Source organism: Trichechus manatus, unplaced genomic scaffold (assembly GCF_000243295.1).
Source record: "Trichechus manatus latirostris isolate Lorelei unplaced genomic scaffold, TriManLat1.0 scaffold00010, whole genome shotgun sequence".
NCBI lineage: Eukaryota > Metazoa > Chordata > Mammalia > Sirenia > Trichechidae > Trichechus > Trichechus manatus.
Genome location: NW_004443946.1, coordinates 4,863,307 through 4,882,775, shown reverse-complemented (window position 1 = coordinate 4,882,775; position 19,469 = coordinate 4,863,307). Strand labels below are relative to the sequence as shown.

The 19,469-nt window shown below is 37.1% G+C and overlaps 1 protein-coding gene across 8 annotated transcripts in view; it reads left to right on the top strand.

Moving 5' to 3' along the window:
- Window positions 1-19,469, top strand: part of DDHD1 (DDHD domain containing 1) — a 116,593-nt gene that overhangs the window by 74,356 nt on the left and 22,768 nt on the right. For all 8 annotated transcript variants that reach the window (XM_023726203.1, XM_023726199.1, XM_023726201.1 and 5 more), the window contains 3 exons: window positions 1,426-1,532; window positions 13,494-13,756; window positions 15,029-15,104. In XM_023726203.1, the coding sequence (XP_023581971.1) occupies window positions 1,426-1,532; window positions 13,494-13,756; window positions 15,029-15,104 (446 nt within the window). The remainder of the gene's footprint in view (window positions 1-1,425; window positions 1,533-13,493; window positions 13,757-15,028; window positions 15,105-19,469) is intronic.

Here is a 19,469-nt window from a genome sequence, read left to right as displayed (position 1 = left end):
ATCTATGTATTTAAAAGGCAATTTTACTGTATATAAATTTTTTAAATAATAACAAAGTATATCTAACAAATATTTACGCAGACAACATCCTGCTCATTGGTAGTGAAAGGCTAAGAAAAGAACAAGCTAAGGATGTCTACTCTTATCACTTAAACTTTATACTTGAAATCTTGGCCAGTACAATAAGATAAGAAAAAGAAATTATAAGGATTGAAGAAGATATACTTTTATTTGCAAGTTACATGGTTGTCTACATAGACTATACAAAAAAACTATAGAAAAATTATTCAAATTAATAGTTTATCAAGGTTGTAAAATAGAGGATCTATGTATGAAAGTAATTACATTTCTACATACCAGAAGCAAACAGAAAATGCCATTTTTAAAGAGATACCAGTTATACTAGCATCAAAAAATATAGGGTCTCTAGAAATAAATCTAACAAAAGATGTATATTTTTATTAGAAATGAAAAAACTATTAAATACAACTTAAATAAATAGAAAGATACATTATTTTCTTAGGATGATTCATCATCCTAGAGATGTTGATTCTCCCAAATTAATCTGTAGATTCCATGCAATTCCAATCAAAATTCCAATAGGATTTTCCATGAAACTTGACAAGCTGATTCTAAAATAATTATAGAAGAGCAAAGGGCCAAAAATAACCAAGGCACACAAAAAAAAGGGGGCAGGGGATAGAGATGACAGTCATGTCCTACAGGAGAGCCAGACCTGTATGATTTAACTTCTGTAATTAAGGAAGTTTAACATTAGTACAGGGATAGGCAAAAAGACGGTTGCACCAGACTAAAGAGTCCCTAAACAGACCTGTGCATAGTTGGGAAACTTGATCTATGACAGAGGTGGCATTATAAATCGTTAGTAACAGGGTGGCCTGTTCCATAAAGGGTGCTGGGTAACTGGTTATCTTTATGGGGAAAAAAATGGAAGTGACCCCTACCCCACATTCCAGATATATCTAGGGCATAAATATGAAAGCCAAGACTTCTAAAAGTTTTAGAAGAAAATATAGGAGAGTACCATAAAGACCTCAGGGTAGGGAAGAAATTTTTAAACAAGACATGAAAAACACAACTATAAAGTAACATATGGATACATTTGATTAGATTGAAAGTAAGAAGTTTATCAGTAGACATCATAAAAAGAAAGACAAGCCACAAACTGGAAACAATGTTGCAGCAGATATAGGTACCAAAGGTGGTCTTTTACTGTTTTTTCTTGAAATATTTTCCAAGAAAGAAAGGTCCATTAGACCCAAAGCTAGCCTTGACTATTCAAATGTTGTTAACTTAAAGAGCTATTACTCAGGGAATGTAATTTTTTTCACAATTTATTTTTTCTCTGAAACAGAGATCTTTTGTAAGTTTAAATTTGGTTTTTGTTTTTTTTTTTATTTGTAGATACTGTTGATTCTATTACTCCTGACAAAGTACGAGGTTTAAGGGATATGTTGAACAGCAGTGCAATGGACATAATGTATTATACTAGCCCACTTTATAGGGATGAAGTAAGTATCATGATATTTTGTTGCTGATGGATATTTTAGAGTGATAGCATATAAAAGTCCTGAATTTTAAAAGCAAATGAGATATTATAGGCATCGATTAATCTATAAATACCCAGTATTTAATAGTGAATTTGATAGTCTTCAAACTAACATTGGGACCCTTAATAAAATGGATAGTCACAAGAATGGGAGGTGGGTTTGAAAATAGCTATTTGAAGAATATGAATTTTCTTATGTTTGATTATATCGATGATTATTATCCTCACAACAAAGTTTTTGGCACTTAGAAATTTCCTTCAAGTTTTTTTCCATGTAACAGACTTTTATTGCCTCATTTCTGTAATGGGCTTATATAGTTCTCAAATGGTAGCATTACTGATGCAACCCTGAAGGAGTTGAGGGGTGAAGGTTTATTCAATAGAAAGAGAATCTCTACCAAATGCATTCTGTCACTTTATTGGTAAGAGAAAAGGAATTCTGTTTCATAGGAATAACTAATATTTGTTAATTGCCTAGCATGTATGAGCTTGTTTAATCTTCATAAAAACCCTGTGAGGTGTAGATATGATTACCATCCTCATTTGACGGATGCAGAAACTGGTACAAAGAGAAATTCAAGATGGTTGCACCAGACTAAAGAGTCCCTAAACAGACCTGTGCATAGTTGGGAAACTTGATCTATGACAGAGGTGGCATTATAAATCATTAGTAACAGAGTGGCCTGTTCCATAAAGAGTGCTGGGTAACTGGTTATCTTTATGGGGGAAAAAATGGAAGTTAAAATGGAAGGAGAATAAAAAAAACAAACAACACTTCTCCAGGTCTCTCTGCTTGAAATTCTGATTCAGTGGGTCTGAGATTGGAACCTGGGAATTTCTATTTTTAACAGTTCCCCAGGAATACCATCAGGGAAGTTTGGAAAACACTGCTTCAGGCATTGTAAAGAACAAAAAGGAGCAAAAAAAAAAAAAAAGTGAGAGGTGTGCAAAAATTGTTCTTATTTTCAAAAAAGGAAAGTTCATTCTGCAAATTAAAGTCCTTTTAGGTTAGTGTTAGGCAGTATTCTAGAATAGATTATTTAAAAGCCTGGTGTATGTTTTCTTAGAGAACTAATGATAAATAATAGCCAGAATGTCTTCATTAACAGTAAGCCATGCCTGGTGAATGAACCTCATTTAGTTTTTTTTAATAGGCGTATAACTTTGGTAGAGCTGGGAAACTTTATACCCCAGCGCATCTGGCTGCAGGAGAAAGATGTGGCAGCCTGCTTCCATAAAGATTTAAAGCCTAGGAGGCAGTTCTGCCCTGTCCTGGAGGGTTGCTGTGAGTTGGAATCAAATCAATGACAATTGGTTTGGTTTTTGGTTAGCACATCTGGATTTGAGGCAATGTCCCATGATATTCTTAAGGATGGTATGGGGAGAGGCAGACTAACAAACTAAGAGAGTCCTTTTTTTTTTCCTCCCTTTTCTATCTGAGGCTTTGGTGTCAAATTCAAACCTGCCACTTAACCAGCTGTGTGACCTTAGATCAAATTTCTCACCTTCTCAGCTTCCTCACTTATAAAATGGGGATAAAATATGGATAAAGGTTGTCATGAGGATTAAAGATAAAATGTATATAAAGTTCCCAGTACAATTTGTGGTCTTGAGTAAGACACTCAAGTTGTGATTATGTATATGGTCTCTGTCTTTACATATTCCAAGGACAATCATGTTTAAAAAAGGATGGGGAGAGGATTCTTACTCTGTTAACTCTAAAAATAAAATGAAGATTAGTGAATAGAATATGGGAAGGAATATGTATATTTGTTTACTATAATAAAGAACTTTGTAGTAACTAGAGCTGCCTAAAAAATAGAGTTGGCCTCTTTAGAATGTGTAACTCACTGGAGAAGACACTATCAGGGGTGACACTAGAGGAATTTCTAGCTTCATAGCTAATTAGTGATTGTGCTAATAATTACTAAAAAGCCATGGTTTGGGAAAAAGTTTTGTGTATCAGTCAGTACTTCTCAGGTCAGACTTTCTGAGGATGAGTTGAAAAAAAAAGATTCCTAATTATCAAGAGATTATCAGAGAGCCTTTGGCTCTCTGTTGTTGTTATTGTTAGGTGCCATCCAGTCAGTTCCAACTCATACATAGTACCCCTGCTTACAACAGAACAAAACACTGACCAGTCCTGTGCCGTCCTCACAATTGTTGCTATGTTTTAGCCCAGTATGCAGCCACTGTGTCATTCCATCTCGTTGAGGGTCTTCCTCTTTCTCGCTGACCGTTTACGAAGTATGAAGTCCTTTTCCAGGAACTGGTCCCTCCTAATAGCATGTCCAAAGTACATGGGACGAAGTCTTTCCATCCTTGCTTCTAAGGAGCATTCTGGCTGTGCTTCTTCTAAGACAGATTTGTTCATTCTTATGGCAGTCCATCGTATATTTGGTATTCTTTGCCAACACCATACTTCAAATGCATCAGTTCTTCTGTCTTCCTTATTTATTGTCCAGCTTTTGCATGCATATGAGGCAATTGAAAATACCATGAGTTGGGTCAGGCGCATATTAGTCCTCAAGGTGACATCTTTGCTTTCGAACATTTTAAAGAGGTCTTTTGCAGCTGATTTGCCCAACGCAATATGTCATTTGATTTCTTGACTGCTGCTTCCTTGGGCATTGATTGTGGATCCGAGTAAAAGAAAATCCTTGACAACTTCATTCTTTTCTCCATTTTATCATGATGTTGCTTATTGGTCCAATAGTGAGGATTTTTCTTTTACGGTGAAGTGCGTGATGGTTAAGATCATGTGTCAGCTTTGCTAGACCATGATTTTCAGTGTTTATATGTGATCACTCCCATTGTGGGATCTGCTGTGAGTAGCCGATCAGCTGAAAGGGAGTTTCCTTAGGCATATGGCCTGCATCCGAATATAAACAGGTGTTCTGGCTTTTTGCTCACTCTGGATCCTGTGGCTGCCTCCTGTTCGTCTGACCTCTGGTTCTTGGGACTTGAGCTATCAGCTTATCTGCAGATCTTGGGAATCATCGATCTTCACAGCCTGTGAGCAAGAGTCCTGCTTTGTGACCTGCTGATCTTGGGTTCACCAGCGCCTGCAGCTACGTGAATGAGGAGAAGCCTCTATCCTAATCCATGGACTTGGGACTTTCCAGCTTCTACAATCGTGTGAGCTGTTTCTTTGATGTAAGTCTCTCTCTATATATATACGCTTTACTGATTTTGCTTCTCTAGAGAACCCAGCCTAAGACAAGTTGTAATCCATACTGAAGACTTCCAGATCTTCATCAGTAAGTGCTTCAAGTCCTTTTCACTTTCCACAAGTCAGGTTGTATCATCTGCATATTGCAGGTTGTTAATGAGTTGTCCTCCAATCTTGATGCCCCATTCTTCTTCATATAGTCCAGCTTCTCAGATTATTTGCTCAACATAGAGATTGAATAAGTATGGTGAGCAAGATCCTCTATCTTTGTTGAGTCTCTTTCTAATTGTTCTGTTCTATCATCAAAACTGGTGTGTTAAAGTCTTTTACTATTATTGTAGAACTGTGTGTTTCTCTTTTCATTTCTGTTTGTTTTATGTATTTTGGAGCTCTGTCATTGGTGCATAAATATTTATTATGATTATGTCCTCTTCGTGGATTGACCCTTTAATCATTATATACTGCCCTTCTTTGTATCTTGTAGTAAAAGTCTATTTTATCAGAGATTATTATTGCCACTCCTGCTCTCTTTTGGTTACTGTTTCCTTGATATTTTTTTTCCATTCTTTGATTTTTAGCGTATTTATGTCTTTGTCTGAGGTTTGTCTCTTGTAGGAAACATATTAATGGGTCATTTTTTTAATCCATTCTGCCACTCTCTGTCTTTTGACTAGTGCATTTAAACCATTTACATTCAATGTGATTATCGATAGGTATGAATTTATGCTACCATTTTGCTAGACTTTTTTTTTTTTGATGGTGGTGGTAACAGTTTCATTGTTCCACTTAATTTTCTGTGCTGAGTTCTTTTTATTTATTTTCTTTTCCGATTCTTCATTGTTGATTTTGTGTTTACTGAGTCTTTTTGATTTTCTTCTTTATTTTGGTGAGTAGGTTTTTAAATTTTCTTTGTGGTTATTTGGAAATTTACCTTATCTTCCTAAATTTGGAATAGTCTATCTTGATGTCACCTTCAGTTTTACAGCTTTATTTTACTTTTGAGAATTCTTTATGTGGATTGGTTAGCTGGATGATGCTATCATGTGTCTTAATCTCAGGTTGTCTGATGTCATTGGTTCTCTGTCCAAAAGACTCCCTTTAATATTTCTTATAAGGTTGGTCTGGTTTTTATAAATTCTCTTAATTTCTGTTTTATGGGGAATGTCCTAGTTTTGCCATCATATTTGAAAGACGTTTTGCTGGATATATGACTCTTGGTTAGCGGTTGTTTTCTTTCAGGGTTTGGTATTTGTCATACCATTACCTTCTTGCCTGCATGGTTTCTGTCAAGAAATCAGCACTTAATCTTATTGGTGCCCCTTTGTAGGTTATATTTTGTTTTTCACAACCTGCTTTCAGAATTTTTTGTCTTTGGTTTTGGGAAGTTTGATTATAATATGTCTTGGTGTCTTTCTTTTGAGGTGACTGTCCTATATGAGATTTGTTGAGCTTCTTGGATGGAAACCTTTTCATCTTTCATGATATTAGGGTAGTTTTCTGCCAATAAATCTTCAAAAATTCACTCTGTGCTTCTTTTTCTCCTCTTCTTCTGGAATTTGTATTATGTGTAAACTATTCTTCTTGATAGTGTCCCACATAACTCTAGGCTTTCTTCACTTTTCTGCATTCTTTTTTCTGATTGTTCCTCAAGCAAATTAGTTTCAAGAGATTTGTCCTCTATTTCACTGTTTCTTCCATTGATTCATTTCTACTTCTGTGTCCTTCCATTGAGCTATCTATTTCTGATATTTTATTGTTAATCTTCTGGATTTCTAGTTGTTTCTGCATGATTTTTAATTGTCTGTTTATTTTGAGGTTTTGTTCTTGTATTGTTTTCCTGAATTTTTCTAGGGTTTTATTTGTGTTTTCCTTGATCTCTTTAAGGATCCTGTATACAAGTCTTTTGATTTCCTTATCAAGTAGTTCCATTTCCATTTCTTCATTTCAAAATAAAGGTTTTCTGCCCCTTTATTTTGCTCATTTGTTTGAATCATCTTATCCTTCTTCATGTGGTTTGTTATTGTCTGCTGTCTCCTAGGTATTAAGGTGTTAATTTGTTTATTCATATATTTCTTTATTGATTGTATGTATGTTTGTCTTGTGCTAATTTTTTTGTTTTGTTTTAATGTATCTAGAGCTTTGTTTCTCTTTCTCTTTAGAATGCCTTTCTTCCTTTGTATTATTATAATTGTTATTTTGTGGTTCTGGTCTATATGTGACGATGGTGGTGTCTGTTGGCTGGGCATGATTTCCTCTTATTAGTTGACATAGTGGGTCACACCCACGTGCGAGTCCTCTGTGGTTAGGCTTGTATGTCTTCCCTTACTGGATTGAGAGGAAGTGGGAGAGCAGGTTCTTTCCCTGATATTAGGTGACAAGTGTTGAGTGATCAGGGTGCTCCACAGCCTTTGTGGAACTGTGCATGGATTCCTTCCAGGTTGGTGCTAGCAGTCAGTGTGTTCTCTGGCAGTCAGGGCAGGACATCTCTGTATCCACTGTGAAGGAGTGCCACCCAAATGGACAGGGTAGGCCCACTGTCTGTGCATGAATTGGCATCTCAGTAGGTGGTGGGGACCGCTGATCAGGGCCTGCTGCTGGTGAGTAGTTCCATCCTTATTTTCTGGCTCCCTCCTTTCTGTGGTCACCTGGATCCCTAGGGTTCTCGCCCGCCTTCCTGCACTTTCCCTCCTTAGACCCAGTTCATGTTCTGCTCACCTTGCTTCGCTCCGCGTTTGTCTGCCTAGTATCTCTGTCTCCTATAGGGGATTCCATGAAGTTGCCTTCCTGTGCTCCTCACCTGGAAATGCTGCTTGCTTTGTCTCCAAAGGGCCGTGCTGCAACAGGCTGGCTGGCAGGCAGGACGCCGACAGTCTGTAAGTCTCCTTGTTCACAGTTTCTTTTGGTTTCTCCTTCCCTTCAGTGTTCAATGTAATTCTTCATCATTCTGTTTGCTCTTCTGAGTCCCCATATTGTCATCTATATCTGTTTCACTTGGTTTCTAGGCTCTTTGCTGTAGGATAGCAGCATGGTATGTATGACTAAGCTTCCATCTTGGGCTGTCCTCCCTTACATCTTCTTTTGGTGCTTCCTGCGTCATTCAATTTTTTGCCCATAAAATCCGTAGAAACCAAACCTGTTGCCATCAATTCAATTCCAACTCATAGCAACTCTATAGGGCAGAGTAGAACTTCCCCATAGGGTTTCCAATGAGCAGCCAATGGATTTGAACTGCTGACCTTTTGTTTAGCAGCCAAGCTGTTAACTGCTGCATAACCAGGGCTCCTTTTTTTCCCCCCCCATAGAGTCCTTCAATATTGCAACTCAAGGCTTCAATTTTTTCTTCAGTTCTTTCAGTTTGAGAAATGCCAAGCATGTTCTTCCCTTTTGGTTTTCTAACTCCAACTCTTCGCACATTTCATTATAATACTTTATTTTGTCTTCTTGAGCCGCCCTTTGAAATCTTCTTTTCAGCTCTTTTACTTCATCATTTCTTCTATTCGCTTTAGCTACTCTCTGTTCAAGAGCTAGTTTCAGAGTCTTTTCTGACATTCATTTTGGTCTTTTCTTTCTTTTCTCTTTTTAATGATCTTTTGCTTTCTCCATGTATGATGTCTTTGATGTCATCCCACAACTCATCTGGTCTTCAATCATTAGTGTTCAGTTTATCAAATGTGTTCTTGAGATGGTCTCTAAATTCAGGTGGATATGCTCAAGGTAATACTTTGGCTCTCATGGACTTGTTTTAATTTTCTTTAGCTTCAGCTTGAACTTGCATATTAGCAATTGATGATCTGTTCTGCAGTCGGCCCCTGGCCTTGTTCCGACTGATGATATTGGGCTTCTCCATTCTCTTTTTCCACAAATATTTACAGTCGATTTGATTCCTGTGTGTTCCATCCAGTGAGGTTCACATGTATAGTCACCTTTTATGTTGTTGAAAAAAGGTATTTGCAGTGAAGAAGTCATTGGTCTTGCAAAAGTCTGTCATGCTATCTCTGGCATCATTTCTGTCACCACGGCCATATTTTCCAACTACTGATCCTTCTTCTTTGTTTCCAACTTTTGCATTCCAATCACCAGTAATTATCATTGCATCTTGATTGCATGTTTAATCAATTTCAGACTGCAGAAATTGTTAAAAATCTTCAGTGTCTTCATCTTTGGCCTTAGCGGTTGGTGCATACATTTGAATAATAGTAGTATTAACTGGTCTTCCTTGTCGGTACATAGATATTATCCTATCACTGATGGTGTTTTACTTCAGAATAGAGCTTGAAATGTTCTTTTTTTTTTTTTAATTACTTTTTTTTTATTGTTGTAGTTTAAATGAAGTTTACATTTCAAGTTAGTCAAAATTTTATACATACATTGTTATAAGACCCTAATTGCTCACCCCATTCTGTGACAGCCCACTCCTCCTTTCTGCCCCTGATTCCCCATGTCCATTCAACCAGCTCGTAACCCTCTCTGCCTTCCCGTCTCACCTCTGGACAGAAGCTGCCCCTTTGGTCTCTTGTATCTACTTGAGCTAAGAGGCACATTCCTCACAAGTATCACTTTATGTCCCACAGTCCAGTCCAATCCCTGTCTGAAGAATTGGCCTTGGAAATTGTTTCAGTTCTGGTCTGATATTGAAATGTTCTTTTTGACGATGAATGCAACACCAGTCCTCTTCAATTTGTTGTTCCTGGCGTAGTAGACCATATGATTGTCCAATTCAAAATAGCCAATACCACTCCATTTCAGCTCACTAATGCCTAGAATATCGATCTTCATTTCATTTTTGACAACTTGCAGTTTTCCTCAATTCAGACTTTGTGCATTCCACGTTCCAGTTATTAATGGATATTTGTAGTTGTTTCTTCTCATTTTGAGTCATGTCACATCAGCAAATGAAGGTCTCGGAAGCTTTACTCCATCCACATCATTAAGGTCGACTCTACTTTGAGGAGGCAGCTCTTCCCTGGTCGCACCTTGAGTGCCTTCCAACCTGAGGGCTCCTCTTTCTGCATGTTAACGATGACAGTGTTTCACTGCTACTCATAAGGTTTTCACTGGCCAGTTTTTTCAGAAGTAGATTACGAGGTCCTTCTTCCCAGTCTGTCTTAGTTTGGAAGCTCCGTTGAAGCTTGTCCACCATGGGTGACCCTGCTGGTATTTGAAATACTGGTGGCATAGCTTCTGGCATCACAGCAACATGCAAGCCACCACAGTATGACAAACTGAGAAATGGTGGTTTGCCCCTTACCGAACCCACTGCCATCAAGTTGATTCTGACTCATAGAGACCTTATAAGACAGAGAAGAACTGACCTGTAGAGTTTCCAAGGCTGCGAATCTTTACGGAAGCAGACTGCCACATGGTGGTTTTGAACCACTGACCTTTTGGTTAGCAGTCGAGCACTTTAACTACTGCTCCACCAGGCCTCTTCTGTTTGGCCCTTACTTCACCTTAAGTAAAGTAACATAAGAAATTCAAAGAGAATTGTGCGTTTTGTGTATATCTGAACTGTCTTTTCAATGACTTCTAAAAATGAAGAATTATAGAGAGAATTGTCATGGTCTCATCTTGTCATTTGAAAACTACTTAATTGGTATATGTGACTAAAACTCCCTAAATTACTTTTTCTCATTAAAATTTCTGGAAGCAGGGAGATGGAAAAAGAATTAATTATAGTCCTCAACTATATTTTGTGTGTTTGGATTCACTCTTTAAAATGCTGTGTTTTTGCCTTGGGTTGATTTTCTTCATAAATTTTAACTCTTGAGCAGTAGTTACAAGAATTAGAAATTGTTTTGAAAAGCCATCAGATGCTATCGTGAAAGAGGTTAGCTGACTTGATTAGATAATTTTATAGAGCTAATAATACTAAGATCACAGGGCGTATCATTATTTTTGACTCATATGTCCCAAATGAATATACTTGGTCACAAAGGGAACCTAACTAGGAGAATATAATTGGATCATAAATGCCAAGGGGAAAAAAGCTTCAGTTAGAGTAGATGTTTTTGTTACCGCATAGGTGAATTTCTCCTTGCTGAGTGGGTGACTTATGGAAGCACTGAGAGGTAGTGCAAAGCCATTTTAAAGATTTGCTTTTAAAATCGTAATGTTTTGACCACAAATGTTCCTGTACATATAAGCTACAGGCAAAGATAGAAAATTCGACCATATCAAAATCTTATAAGGAAATAAAAAGGCCAGTTCTATTCAAGTATATAATCATCAAAACAGATGAAATCGTCAGCTCTTCAGAAACTGTCTACTAAATATTTTAGCATCAAATAGGTTTTCTTTGTCTTAGGGATTAACTTCTGTTTTGGTATCTATGTATGCTTACCAAACTAATGAAGAATTCGGTATAGTGAGTGACCCTTTTAAATTTTTTAATAGGAAGTAGGTTAATCACTGATAGAACTATGTATTTTCTTAGTTTTTAAAAAAAATTATAATTTTTATTTTGGAGAGTTGTTTAAAAAAAAAAAAATTGAGTATCTTTTGCCACAGTACTTAAGTATATACCTTTTTGTGGTTCTAGATTTACAGGGTATGAGTCTTAAAATCAAGGAGGCCTTCAAAAGTAAAAACTGTTAAAAAGAGTTTTTAAAATGAATTTACTTTACCCCTAAGCATTAGCTTTGTCTTTACCTCCCTTAAGATAGATTGTATATCAGGAAAGTTGCTGAATTTTAAGGATTAGTTGATAATCTTATCAAAACCAAGTCCAAAGCATTACATTATAGCTCCCCTTTCAACAGAGCCATGTAATTTCATTCCATACTGCACACTCCTTAAACTGTGTTGACTAGAATTTTACCTACAAACCCATGTCTTCGAAAGATTTTATGTGCATTTGCCACTAAAGCAGTTGCTAAAGTGTAGTCCCCAGACCAGTAGCATCAGCATCTTCTAGGAACTTATTAGAAATTCTCAGACCCATCCCCAGTGAGACCTACTGAATCAGAAACTCTGGGATAGGGCCTTTTTTACCACTTGCCATCGAGTCATTTCCAACTCATGGCGACCGCATGTGTATCAGAGTAGCACTGTGCTCCCTAGGGTTTTCAGTGACTGATTTTTCAGAAGTAGCTCGCCAGGCCTTTCTTCTGAGTTGCCTCTGGGTGGACTTGAACCTGAGCACATTAATTTGCACCACCCAGGGACAGGATGAGGCCTAGCAATTTGCAGTTAGCAAGTCGTCCAAGTGATTCTCATGCATGCTAAATGTTAGAGAACCATCGCACTTAAGGCATGGGATTCTTTTGCTTTTCCTGGGAAGAAAATAAAGATGTTCAATAAATGTAAAACTTCGGAAGCCCTCCCTGGAAGAAAAGCAGCTTATCCTTCTACATGCTACTACCTTGTCTTATCCTTCTCTTCCTTCATTGGCTAAGTACATTCCACTAGCCATGATACATGGTTTCAGTAGCTTTAGACCTCAGTATAGCATTACAGAGCTCTGAGATGTCAACATAGGGAGCACTATGCCTTTTTTTCATGTTACTGCTAACTCTGCCAACTATGAGGAGCTCAAATGATTTTCAGTTTATATCAGCAGGTAAAAAATGCTCAGTAAAAGCTGATGGAGTCTAGTTGTCTCTTTAGACATAATAAAATTGAAGCAATAGTTAACTAATATTTGTACATCAAAGCAGCAGCTGGCATATTAACTACTAAAATGAAAAAGTTGAATATCAAGCATGAAATTTATAAATACATGGTAATAATAGTAAAAGGAAAGAACTGTCTTAAAACTCAGGACAGGGCTCAGTATGGGTTTGAGGAATGAACTTCATTCTTATGCCTTTAATGGAATATTTCAGCAAAATCTTAAAGCTAAATTTCAAAGAAACCAATTTTATGAAGAAAAATGACTAAGATACTTCCCATATTATTAAAACCTAAACTTAAAAAAAAAACTTCTTTCCAGCTGTAGAAAACAACTTTTTTCTCATGCCATATTGCTGACTTAATGAGATTTTGGACTATCAAGTAGGTCAACATTAGGTTTTTCTTCAATTATACAATGACCTTTCATTACATTGTTCTATCTTAATGCCATATATTGATACAGAGGTATGTAGAGATTTGTGTGTGTGTGTTAGTACGATTGTTATCATTAAACTCATTCTTTTTCTAAAATTTACTGTAGTTTAAAAACTAAAAGATAAAAAAATACTTAAATTATATATAGGTAAGTTGCAATGAAGAAGAAATTTCCAAGAACACTTTGGACATCTTATCAAAATAATCAGTATTAATCTGTGGTACTAGTGGCTCATATAGTTGGTTTAAGAGCTATGCAAGAATCTATATAGGTAGTATCTGCCTATATTCTTTTAGTGATGATTTGAATTATAATATTATGTATAAACCCATTGCTGTCAAGCCAATTCTGACTCATGGCAACCCTATAAGACAGAGTAGAACTGCCCTATAGGGTTCCCAAGGCTGTAATCTTTACGGAAGCTGATTGCCACATCTTTCTCCCATGGAGTGGCTTGTGGGTTCAAACTGCTGACCTTTTGATTAGCAGCCGAGAGCTTAATCACTGCGCCACCAGGGATCCTTAATATTATGTATGCCTTACTTCATTCCTGTTAGGTATTAAGGCACCTGAGTTAATGTTAATAACCTAGGTATATTTGGCCAGTAATATATGTTTTTCTTTCTTAATGTATTTGAGTTTAGAAATAGTTTGTAGCAGTCAGTGTTAATTCTAATATGATAATGTTTTCTTATTTCAAACAGCTAGTTAAAGGCCTTCAGCAAGAGCTGAATCGATTATATTCCCTTTTCTGTTCTCGGAATCCAGACTTTGAAGAAAAAGGGGGTAAAGTCTCAATAGTGTCACATTCCTTGGGTTGTGTAATCACTTATGACATAATGACTGGCTGGAATCCGGTTCGACTCTACGAACAGTTGCTGCAGAAGGAAGAAGAGTTGCCTGATGAACAGTGGATGAGCTATGAAAAACGACATCTTCTTGATGAACTCTATGTAACAAAACGACGGTAAGTTATCGTGTGCTCTTAAAAGAATGAAAAATGTCCTCATGGACTTCTAAAGAGGAAATTTAAGATTTTCATGATAAAGAAAAAATATATATTGTTCAGGATACAATAGATAACATGTCCAATTAATCCAGAAAGTATTTGTTATTTTCATGCTAATTACATGTGGTTTTTCCTAAAGCATAAAATATTTTGTCATCCTCCTTTTGTAGTTTTACTGATGATGTTTAGAGGTGAATCTACGCCTTTCGTATTATTCTGAAAATCATTTTAAAACCCTTTTTATTATTCTTGACAAAAACATTTGGTAGATTTTATAATTATTGGGTCCTTTGGGGACTTGCTGATACTCTTAATTCTTTGCTACATTCCTGTCTTCATCTATAGTTACATGCCCTGTCTTCTTTTTCTTATCAATGACACACATTCATCTGATCAATTCTAATAAAACAATGAGAAATCACATATTTTGATAGTTTTGGCATTATATTTAAAAAGCCAGTTAAATTTACTAAATTTTTTTTTATTTTCAGGTAGCCTGTGTTTTATTTTAGTCTTATAGACGTTGTCTAAGGATTTCATTTAGAATCTTGTTAAGCTCTATAGGCTAGATAAGTAAAATTTGTAGTGTCAAGATAATTGATAATTTTTGAAAGAAAATGTCATGTTTTCATGTTTGGCAAGCCTCAGCAGCATTTTAGATGTATAAAATCCAGTAAGAAAAATTTTTAAGAGGCTTAGGAAATGAACTGTACATTTGTTATAACTTAGTTCCATTGTTTATTTAATGTAAATATGAAAAATTGTAATGGGAGAAAACTTGAAACAACCCAAGCGTCATCAACAGGCATCAGCAGGGAGAGTTAATGAATTATGGTTCATCCACATGATGGGCAGTTACACAGCTGTTATAAAGACTGAAGTAAGACGTAGAATAGTGTGTTTGGTATTAACCATTTGGTGTCATTTTTAAAAAGATATATAGATGTATATACACTTGTATTTGCATCACATTTTACTAAAGGATCCCCCAAAAAGGATATGAGCAGGTATTCTGAGGAGTAGGGGTACTTTTAATAATTGTTTTATAAAGTTTTATAGACTTTATATGCTACAGCAGGTCCATTTATTAAATACTATCAGTAGGGATTATTTATCTGAGAGATGGAATAATGAGTCATCATTTTCTTTATACTTTAGTGAACTAGTGAACTTCCAATATTTATGAAATTGTAAGTATGTGTGTATATATAATCTCATACCTCTTCCTAGGCTGAGGGAAATAGAAGAACGACTGCATGGATTGAAGGCATTATCTATGATACAAACACCTGCCTTAAAATTTAAGGTAAGGAGAGAGTGATGAGATTTTCATTATTTATCTTAATTTTTTTTTGCCTAAACATCATTTCAAACACACCATTAGGATTCAAATGAAAGCTTAATTATTATTCTTACAAATTAATGTTTATTGAACACATGCTATATGTTGGACACTACTAGTTTCTGAGTTCTACTAAGAAAAGAATGAACAAGATAGTACCCCAGCCCTCAGCATATATAACTGTAAAACTATGTGTATTACTTTAACACAGTGTTATTGGTGCTGTTTTCAGTTTACAGAAGGATATATGCACAAGAGAGGGAGGTTTTAATTTTGCCTGGAAAGGTTAACAAAGGAATGGCATTTGTACTTGATTTCAATAAATTGAATATTGATAAATGGATAAAAGGAGAAATGCTACATATATATAGCATTTATATATATAATAAATGTAGCAGCATAAACAAAGGCATGGAGGGATATAACTTTACAGCACCTTCAATAAACAACAAATAATCTGGAGTAGTGAGAATAGAAAAATAGAAACAGATCTAGGAAATATTTTGTATTTAGAATTAATAGAGAGGCAGAGCCAAGATGGTGGAGTAGTCAGGTGCTTCCAGTGGACCCTCTTACAACAAAAACCCAAAAAAACAAATGATTCGATTATATATGGCAGTCTGGGAGCCCTGAACATCAAAGGCAGAGTTGAGGACCCGGACTGAGTGGCAGGGGGAGGGAGAGATGGTTTGGAAGCAGTGAGGAGTTGCCAGACCTGACCCAGCGAGAGCCTGAGCCCTTCAGACCTGATCAGCTCGTGGGTGAGCAGCAAGGCAGGCAAGCATCTGAGCTCAGGAGGTGCGTTTTCCACACCGGGGAAGACCCAGCACCAGAGACTCTACATGGCCACCCAGAACCAGTGAGAAGCAGCCCTCCATGAAAGATAAGTACTTGCATATGGCTTACTGTGTGCAGATCAGAAACACCCCCCTTAGGGAAAAACCTCTGTCCCATTTACTTCCCCACTCCCTGCTCTGCACTGGGTCCTGGACCAGCTTCAGCAACTGCCGAGTCCCCTGGGCTGGAAGTAGGATCTGTCACACGCCTGGAGCCATTCTCCCTGCCTTGGAGAGTGAACAAATTAACAAACGGGAAAAAATAAATTGCTGGCTCCCCTAAGCCAGGAACCCAGGGTGGGCACACAGCTCCTTTGCCTGGGCACAGGCATAAGGGATCCACAGACTTTGAGTGCCTTTAAGAGACTTGTGTGGGCCCATCTGAACAGCACAGGCCCTCATTACCACAGTATAACAGGGTATATACCAGAACTCTAACTTCAGCTGTTTCAGCTGTGAAGTGGCAGGTTCTTTACATTTGACACTGCTTTGCCCATTAAGCAGGGTCTTTACCTACCCACCAGGGGCCTGAGGACTGGTGGCTCCACCCATGCTACCTAGCCACCTGCGATAGGGGCCCATGAATGAGAGGTGCCTCCCAGTCCGTACAGCCAACAGCATTAGGTGCTCATAGTCCAGCTGTAAAACCCACCCCCCTACATGCTCTAGGGAACAAGGACACGCCTTCTTCCTGGACACTCAGGGGCAGTCGTCAGCCCCCTGCCTTGCTCAGAGTGTGTACCCCTGCTGCAGCCAGATGCCTGTGCCTACACCAATCACCCATGCCTGTCCAGGACTGTAAGTGAGAGCCTGTACCACACACTTGGTGGCTATCTACCTGGGCACCTGAGCTGAATCCATACAGGAGGAGTGGGCAGACTCCTGAGCTCACATACATAGTAACAGATCTAACCACCTGGTGACAGGACATTAGAGCTTCAAAGGTGCCAATAATCAAGCTCGCTCATAGAAGCAGTCCATTTGGGCATATCAAAACAAACGAAGCTAGGACACAGTAAGCAAACATAAAATAAATAAATATAATAACTTATTGATGGCTCGGAGACAACAGTTAATATCAAATCACATAAAGAGGCAATCCATGATGGCTTCAGCAAGCTCCCAAAATAAAGAATCTAGAAATTTTCCAGAGGAGGAAAATTTCTTGGAATTACCGGAGGCAGAATACAAAAGATAAACATACAGAACTCTTCAAGAAAATAGGAAGGAAATTAAGCAAAATGCAGAAAACGCAATAGAGGAAATTAAAAAGATTAGAGAAGAGCATAATGACAAATTTAACAGGCTACAAGAATCCATAGAGAGACAGCAATTAGAAATCCAGAAGATTAACAGAATTTTAGAATTAGACAACTCAATAGAAAGTCATAGGAGCAGAATTGAGGCAATGAAGACAGAATTAGTGAGACTGAAGACAAAGCACTTGACACCAACTTACTTGAGGAAAAAAATCAGATAAAAGGATTAAAAAAAAGAAGAAACTAAGAATTATGTGGGACTCTATCAAGAGGAATAACCTATGAGTGATGGGAGTACCAAAACGGGGGTGGGGGCAATAACAGAAAATACAGAGAGAATTGTTGAAGATTTGTTGGCAGAAAACTTCCCTGATATCGTGAAAGATGACAGGATATCTATCCAAGATGCTCATCAAACCCCACATGAGGTAGATCCCAAAAGAAAGTCACCAAGACAAAACCAAAGATAAAGAGAGAATTTTAAGAGTAGCTAGGGATAAAGGAAAAGTCATCTACAAAGGAGAGTCAGAATAAGCTCAGACTACTCCACAGAAACCATGCAGGCAAGAAGGCAATGGGATGGTATATATAAAGCCTTGAAGGAAAACAACTGCCAGCCAAGAATTATATATCCAGCAAAACTGTCTCTCAGATATGATGGTGAAATTAGGGCATTTCCAGAGAAACAGAAGTTCAGGGAATTTGCAAAAACCAAACCAAAATTACAGGAAATACTAAAGGGAGTCTTCCGATTAGAAAATCAGTAACATTAGATAACAACCCAGGACTAGAACACAGGACAGAGCAACCATATATCAACCCAGATAGGGAAGTCACAAAAGGAAATCAAAGCTAAAACACTGAAAATAGGGAAAAAGATGTCAATATGTGAAAGATGGCAATATTAAAAAAGAGGGACTTAAAAAATGTAGACAGATTTTTCATGTTGAGAGGAAGTCAAGATGATATAAAGAAATAAAAGACTGGTATAAACTTAGAAAAATAGGGGTAAATATTAAGTTAACCACAAAGGAAACTAACAATCCTACAAGTCAAAAAACTGGAAAAATATAAAGACTCAGCAAACACAAAATCAACAACGATGAAAATACTTAAAGAAAAACAACTCAGCACAGAAAATCAAGTGGAACAAAGAAACTGTCAACAACAGGCACAAAAAGATCAAAATGACAGCACTAAACTCATACCTATCAATAATTATGCTGAATGTAAATGGACTAAATGCACCAATCAAGAGACAGAGAGTGGCAGATTGGATAAAAAAACACGATCCGTCTGTATGCTGCCTATAAGAGACACACCTTAAACTTAAAACTAAATGAACTAAAACTCAAAGGATGGGAAAAAAATATATCAAGCAAACAACACTCTAAAAAGAGCAGGAGTGGCAATATTAATCTCTGACAACATAGACTTTAAAATCCATCACAAAGGATAAGGAAGGACACTATATAATGATTAGAGGGTCAATACACCAGGAGGACATAACTATAATAAATATTTACACACCCAATGACACGGCTCCAAAATACATAAAACAAACTCTTAACAGTACTGAAAAGAGATAGCTCCACGATAGTAGTAGGAGACTTCAACACACCACTTTCAGTGAAGGACAGAACATCGAGAAAGAAGCTCAACAAAGACACGCAAAAGATAAACGCTATCAACCAACTTGATCTCACGGACATATACCGAACAGTCCACCCAACAGCAGCCAAGTACACTTTCTTTTCCAACACACATGGAACATTCTCCAAAATAGACCACATAGTAGGCCATAAAGGAAGCCTTAACAAAATCCAAAGCATCGAAATATTACAAAGCATTTTTTCTGACTATAAAGCCATAAAAGTAGAAATCAAGAAGAGAAAAAGCGAAAAAAAATCGAACACGTGGAAACTGAACAAAACCTTGGTCCAAAACTACAGGGTTGTAGAATAAATTAAGGATGGAATAAAGAAATTCATACAATCAAACGAGAATGAAAACATATCCTACCAGAACCTTTGGGACACAGCAAAAGCAGTGCTCAGAGGTCAGTTTGTAGCAATAAATGCACACATCGAAAAAGAAGAAAGGGCCATAATGAAAACATTAACCCTACAACTAGAACAAGTAGAGAACTGCAAAAGAAGCGCTCAGGTGCCAGAAGAAAGGAAATCATAAGAATTAGAGCAGAATTAAATGAAATAGAGAATAGAAAAACAATT